This window comes from Chanodichthys erythropterus, chromosome 18 (genome assembly GCF_024489055.1).
Source record: "Chanodichthys erythropterus isolate Z2021 chromosome 18, ASM2448905v1, whole genome shotgun sequence".
NCBI classification, from domain to species: Eukaryota; Metazoa; Chordata; class Actinopteri; order Cypriniformes; family Xenocyprididae; genus Chanodichthys; species Chanodichthys erythropterus.
In genome coordinates this window covers 37,588,975-37,596,618 of record NC_090238.1, presented here as the reverse complement: position 1 = coordinate 37,596,618, position 7,644 = coordinate 37,588,975, and the positions used below count along the sequence as shown (strand labels likewise).

At 41.7% G+C, this 7,644-nt stretch overlaps 1 protein-coding gene across 1 annotated transcript; it reads right to left on the bottom strand.

Moving 5' to 3' along the window:
* Positions 1-372: 372 nt before the first annotated feature.
* Positions 373-3,142, bottom strand: LOC137006562 (zona pellucida sperm-binding protein 3-like). The gene is made up of 8 exons (XM_067367418.1): positions 2,595-3,142; positions 2,012-2,130; positions 1,830-1,933; positions 1,584-1,761; positions 876-993; positions 713-795; positions 513-604; positions 373-443 (listed from the first exon to the last, which is right to left on the bottom strand). Exons 1-8 carry the CDS (start codon positions 3,135-3,137, stop codon positions 373-375), a joined length of 1,308 nt encoding a protein of 435 aa, XP_067223519.1. The 5' UTR covers positions 3,138-3,142.
* Positions 3,143-7,644: the final 4,502 nt, after the last annotated feature.

The window sequence follows — 7,644 nt, the reverse complement described above, 5'->3', positions numbered from 1 at the left end:
GAAATACAAGGGACATACCAGGACTGAAAACCACTGCATTAACAATTGAACTCACTAGAAGGCTTTAATCTAGGTTTCCCCAATTTTACAATCTAGAAGCCAAAAGCGTGTCTATTATAGGAATATGTAAAGAGTACCTGAGCTCAAACAATAGTCTAGAGATATTTGAGTACGGATCAGAACGAAAGGAGTTAGTTTTGTACAATCACTAGGGATCGATGTGATCAAGCTTCAGTGGAAGTTGTTTCCCCTTTTATAAAGTCATAGGCTCTTTGAGAGCACAGGAATATGAAAGGGGGACTAGTGCAATTGTCACCCAGACATGAAGCAAAAAATGACAAGTCATACGTGCAAGGATCAATGATGTCAGATTTATTGAGAAACAGCCTTTCGCTCTTGAACCATTACGGGACCAAGTGATGCCTTGCCTTCCCACTGAACACCTGGAGAAATAAATAAATTCAAGCACTTGAAAGTCAAAAGCAACCTTAGGAAGCACAAAAGCTACCAACCTCCATAGGGAGAAGCGGCAAGTTCACCAGCAGGACCACATGTAGAGTCACAGCAACCACAAACTTGGTTGTTTCCATCAGCAGCAAACCACCTGTGTTAAGATACACAGCAACTCCAGCATGAGCAGACTCATCTTTGAAGTCAAAGACTTGGTCTCAAAAAAAAAAAAAAAAAAAAAAAAAAAAAGGGAGAAACATACCCATTGGCGAAGGAACAGGATTTGCTCTGAGCATCACTTGGTACAGAAGCAATAGTTGCCTTCAGAATACATGTTATGTAGAACTGCAAGGGATTACAGAAGTCAAATGTATACATTATATATGTGAAGAGAAGTCAGTCTCACTCATATTCCAAGAACATACAGAAGGACTGGAGCTCTCCTGGAACATAAACGCCTCCAGCTGGAACTGGATCTTGTCCTCCTGGGACCGAGGCATGAAGCGGGAGCTGGAAGCTGTAGCCTTGGCATCCACAAAGCACCTGAGAAGTGGTTACAAAGAACAGTCTCAACTATAGCATCAAGGCAAGGCAATTTGTATAGCACATTTAATACACAATGGTAAGTCAAAGTGCTTTACATAAATAGAAAGCACAGTAAAAACAGTTTTGCCATCTGGAGGGAAGAGCTAGGAAGTCTTAGGGAGTTTGTGGTCCAGAGTGGATCTAAACGGATCTTCCGCACACGACTGCTACCCGTTAAGGCACTTCATACTGATCAAGTGTCAATCTCCCCTTTTGCCAAGACACCTCAAACTGCACCACGCAGCCCTAAATCCCTCTTCCAGGGATATCTATGCAGTTCAAGTTTCCAAATGGTTTGTCCAATTATCCAAGTTTACCAAATTTAACCCAATCACAGGCTTTAGTCCCAATTCTCCCAGCTCTTTCAACCAGACAGCAATATTTAAGATGCATTAAAAGTCAGAAGATAGATAATACATAAAAAAAAAAAGTGCAATTAAAAGAATAAAGAGAATATGTATAAGATACAATGCAACTATACCTTACCCATAACTCTGTGACAAAGGGTTACAAAAGGAGTCCTATAACATGAAGCTCCATGACCTTACCCATGATTCTCAATGAAGGAATATCTCGGAAGGGAGTTCACATCAGGTCCTTGAGTGGCCACACAGCTGTCCACAAACACACGCAGAGGTACGTGATTGTACACCTTCACAGATGCCTCGATGTTAATAAAGCCACCCAGATAGTAAGAGTTTGAAGGCCTCTGATAGGACCAATCATCTACCAAAAAAAGAGAACTTCTAGGCACAGCCACAATCTCAATGTTAAAGACATAAACCTGTACTTACCCATCATGAGCTTCAGGGAGAACAGCAAGACTTCTTCACCAACCTCCGTTGAGGCATAAGGGACCCATGTTGGCCTCAAGGCATCACTGCTTACATTTTGAAGCCTGCGGTTCATGAAGGTACCCATTAAAATGGTCTCAAAGCTGCACAAGCAGCATGCAGAAAGTCAAAAGACTGCTTACCTTTGATAATGGCATTGAATGCCAACAACTGCATCATCAGCCCGGGTAATTGGAGTACCAGCAAGTGCCTCAGGGGTGTAGGTGAGAGAGAAGGTGTAGACAAGCTCATCCTCGGTCATCTGTAAGAGATTGTGGTTACCATGAAGGTCATCCCAAAGACAGTGCACTCTTATTACTACCAATGGGAGAAGTGCATTGTGCAATATGGGGCAACTCCTAAATAAGAGCCAATTGGTAAAAAAAAAAAAACACTCTGCCTTTAGAAGCTTTGGTGTTCCCATTGAAGTGCAGGTCTCAGACTCCGGATTAAATGTGCCGTTCCAGGTTAAAAAACTAGCTTTAACACTAGTCATTCTTGTTTAAGCACCATTCATACCATTTATGGGATAGTTCATGTCAGATTTTTGGTTTGGAGAGTTGTTAAAAGGCAAACGGTTTGAGAAATCAGGGTTACACATTCAACCAGGACTTTGTCTCAGCTGTCCTGGCATTGCTAACGCTGCAACAAGTGAACAGACTTTCCTTAGGAGATTTTGGCTATCCTCTGCCACAAACCCCCCCATTAGGATTAAAAAGTTCTTACCATCAGCACGCTGTTGCAGTCCTGTAGTTCATACTCAAAGATGAGCACCCTAGATGCAGTGTCCTGACCAACAACAGGACATCCACCTAGAGACAGACCAGTTGGCTGGATCAACTGACCATTGCTGAACAAGTCCTGCTGGACCTCTACAAGTACCCGGTTCTCATTACATTGAACCGCTACACTGCTGGGAGTCACAGGTTGCCTCAACTGGAAGTCCACTGCCAACTCGCTCTGGACCTCAGGAACAATGGGATACTTCCAATCCAAAGGCTTCACTGGACCCTGCAACAGCTGCTTCTCTTGAAGGCCAAAGGGATCCTGTGAAAGGCTTGTAGAGACTGGACTCAAAGGACTCTGAAACTGAGAAGCCACTTGCAAAGGGTTCCAGACCCCTAGAGAAGAACGGTCAGGACTGTTGGAAGCTGGATCTGAGTTTGGCCTCATGCTTCTTGGACTTTGACTGTACCTCAAACTTCCCCATGCATCAGACAAATCAAACACAAGCACAACCACCACTAACACACCTTGCAGAAGCTCCATTCTAGTAAACATTAACACAAATGCCACAACAAACACCAGTGCTTGGCTTGGCCATTTTGTACATTTTTGAATTAAGGTGGCTCCTCCCCTTTTAGCTTAATTGATTACCTTTGATTCTCCCCTAGACCTGTAGAGTTTATGCATTAGCAAATGAGAACGTTCTATAATGTCACTAGCCAATTGAAGGCTTGAGGTTAATCTAAAGTAATTTGACAATTAAAAAAACTGAATTTGACCATTATAGAAACTTCATTTAATCTAAAAAGCACCTGAACTCACACAAATAGAGATTATTCATTCATTCAACATCTTTAAAAAACAGATCACAGACAAAAGTTGTTAGTTTATGCTAGTTACACACCACAAGATAATTGGGCTGATTTCTCCCCTTCTGACAATCCTAGGTATATTCCAATTATCTTGATGGTTCTACAGATTATCTTATCAGATTGTTTTGTGGTGTGAGGTGTGTTAATGCCGAGTTCAGACTGCACGATTTTAGCCCCGATTTTGGCTCGCTGACAGGTTTTGAGAAATCACTGACAAATGCCCGAAATCACAAGCAAATCGGAGCTCGTTCACGCGAGCGACAATCACGCAGTGTGAACGAGCAAAGACGCGATCTGAGAGAATCGCCGACACCCGTGAGATATTTGGCATGCTAAATACCTGGACCTGTCGGCGATTCAAAATCCTGCTTTGTGAAAAGCGTTCTAACTGAAAACTACATCGGCGGTGACCGACGGCCAATGAGAGAGCAAGATACAGAGCAGCGGGGAGTTCGGGGAGGAGTTATAGACCACAACATCAGCAAGCATGGCTTAATTTCAGATAAACATTACAATTCTATCAAACAGAAACAAAGCACAAACATCTGCTTGACCCTCCGCAATAGCAGCACATTGAAAAGTTATGTATTTACCTCCAGCTCTCGTTGCAGAACACAAAATCCACAGTCTCCTCAACCATTTCCTCCTCCATATTCTTTTTTCTATTTCTTGTTTTCGCTACAAATCAGCGCACCAGCAATTCATATTGCAAGCTTCTTGCCGGCTACGGTTTTTAATAATAATACTAGGCTTGTTTGAGATGAGCAAATTCTGCGCAGAACCGATCACCGGTGATCACCGCGAGATGCATGCCGGTTAGAAATGTGTCCGAGGGTGGGCCGCCTTGCTCTGATGTCATGCCGGCGTGTGTCAAAAACCTCTCGCGAGGGCGAGGCGGACGTGTCGGATTCTGCAGTCGAGCGCAGTTGCTCTCCACCGACTGCGCTGACCAAAAGCACGATGGGAAACGACTTGCTGACGACACAGTTTAAAGCTTATTGGTTTAAACAACCGTGATGTATTGATCTGAATTAAAATGTTTGATTTTAAAACTCTAATATCATGTTTTTATGTGTAAAAATAATGTGTGAATATTCCCAAACTCTCTGACACAGTGATCTCTCTATGGGTTATGCGAACGTTGTCATTTATGAAAAAAAATATATAAAAACATGTCTATAATTAAAGTAAAAATGATTGATACACACATATTTCGAATGTAAATAAATAACAAGTACTTTGGGTTTATTGTTCATTATGTTTATTTTCATATAAAAGCAACAGAACTTAAATTACATCCAGTTTATCAGCAACACAGCGCACGAGTGGGAATCCCGCGATATCCGCCTTTGATCTCGTAGGTTCTGATCCACTACGAGAACAGAGAACTGTTAGTCTTGCCTGCACTTTTTTCAGTCCTCCCCTAACTGCAGCCGCCTACTCTCGGCTGAACTTCAGGCGAGGCTAGGCGCATCTCAAACAAGCCTAATAACTCCGGTCTTGCTTGATATCGAGTTGTTTCCTTGTCACATCTCGCGTGTGTTTGGTTGTGAAATGTAGTTTGCGTGCCAGACAGAGTTGTCAGCAATTCTTCCTATTGTAAAGTCATGCAGTGTGAAACCTTCTGTCGCCGATCCATCGTGCAGTATGAACACAGCAGCAACTGAATGCTGGCCAAGATAGTCAGGCAGTGTGAAAAGAACAGTGACCCGACTACTTTGATAACCGTGCAGTCTGAACTCGGCTTAAGAGTGACTGAATCTACTCAGAAGAACGTCAAAGGTGCCCCGATCACGAATCGTAAACATGTTGAATATTTACAATAAGAAATCCTGATGCGTTGGGGGAAACCCAGAGGACAAATGTGTGCACGCTCTGGAGATTATCACGTGAAACAAAACTATCAGAAAGTGAGCTGACAGAAGCATAAACACTGTCATGGCGCAGGACAAAGTTAAATTTGGACAGCAAAGATGGAGGATCAGCTTGTTGATTTGTGGCAACAGCATGAGTGTTTAAATGTGTCCTGTAAAACATACCAAAGTCAATCCAACCACTATCAACGCAATTTCTTCCTGTTTATTGTCAGTCCTCTTTACTCTGAAGATTTGAGAGATTTTGCAAGAGCAATTTACTGCTTGATTTCATATAGGGTTTTATAATGGAGTTTTTCCATTTGAGTAAAATAAAGCCTGTGCTAAACATAATTTGTCAAAACTTTGACATTTTGTTTCACAATATACACGTGCCAAACTGCCTCTACTTCTAAAAATGTCTTTTAAAAAAATGAACATAACTGCTTCAAAATATATTTCATGCATGTAAGTAATTTACATTGTAGAAAAAATTGTCAAAGTATTGCCAAGTTATGTTTACCACAGGCTTTATTTTACACAAAAGAACCCACAGGAAAATCTCAAAGGAAACAGCAGTGAATCAGTCTTCTGGGTCCTGATGTCATACCTGCACCACTCTATAGGCACAGTGTTTCTTTACGTGTCATCCTAAACTACTGGCTTGGCAGCAGAATACATTTAGTCATTCACAGATCCGTGTGAACGGGGATCATTTGACAACGTTGTCTGGATGTGGAACTTTTAAAAAATGCAAAGGAAAACTTCCACTGTAGTACTTTTGTTGTGTAAACATACATACCCTGCATCTCAAATGCAACTTAGGTCATGAGTCTGTCTAAACTATTGTGGCCAACTCCCTTATCAGTGCCCTGACTACTGAACTAGGGAGCTGACCGAGACCCACGCTTAGTTCAGTTAAAAGGTCATGAAACCCCAAAACACGTTTTTTGAGATGTAAACAGATATGTATAGGCTGCACGTCATTGAAAACACTAAAGGTACTCAATGTTATTCATAAGTGAAAAATAATTATTTTTGCATTTTTTCAGAGCGATTTCTGTCTTCCGGTTTGAAGTCGGAGCAATGTCACAAAATCTGGCGTCATCGTGTACTTTCGGCTCAGGTATGGGCATGGTTGAACATGCTGACAGACCGTTTTGAGCGATTCTCGACATATATTCATGACATAAAGCTCATTTAATCCAATCACTGCAGTGTAGTATGCATAATATTATAATTGCGGTATTATGCATGAGGAAGTATCAATTTTTTTCGCCTCGCTCTCTTGTCATTCAGAGACATATCTTTGGTGTTCATTTCCTCAGCGCTACAACACAATGTGTTTTCCTGTATGTGACCAGAGCAGAGGTTTGTGTGCATGTGGATTGTTTTGCTGTAATCTACAGGCACAAATGGAAAATATGTTCGCGTGAGATCACATTACAGCAGAGAATTCAAATGTCACAAAAAAGTGAAGCTCATTCACCTCTGCCTGCTCTAGCAGCGTTCAAACACACGAGCCATAGGCGGTTTCCTTCAGCACAGCAGCACGGGTTTGTATTTTGCTTGCGCTGCCGTCAGAACTGAAGTTTGAATACAAACACATGAAAAATACAACATGCTATACATGCGGAGCACGCATATGATCGGTTTCAGCGCGGAGCTTTGCGTTGTTTAACACTAGCCACGTGGCACATAGCTCATACAGAAAGTATCCGTGTTGAAAGTTATCACACATTCACCAGCACGGTGTAGTTATGCACACATTTCATCAAGTCTTCATATGAATTCTGTGCAAACTGGACACAGTGGTGTAGCCTGTCTGAACGCGATGACATGATTATTCTAATTGACAAAAGACTGATTTTGAGACTGCAGTGCTTGTAAACGTAATTAAAGTGGCCTATTATATATTCTTTCTCCCTTGTGCTTGGGAGTTGTCATTTTCTCCATGCTCATATATATTCATTATTCTGTATGAGTGTGTTCTATGTCTGTGCTTCATTGGTTGTTCTCTCCCCCTCTACACTCATTTTCCAGAGCTTTATGCACCTTTACAGAGTTTTTGAAGCTCAGAGGTGTGAATGACCAGGGTAAAACAGGGGTTTCATGACCCTTTAATGGAGTGCTCATCTAATGAGCTGAATTGGGTGTTAAGTGAGAAATACAAGGGACATACCAGGACTGAAAACCACTGCATTAACAAATGAACTCACTAGAAGGCTTTAATCTAGGTTTCCCCAATTTTACAATCTAGAAGCCAAAAGCTTGTCTATTATAGGAATATGTAAAGAGTACCTGAGCTCAAACAATAGTCTAGAG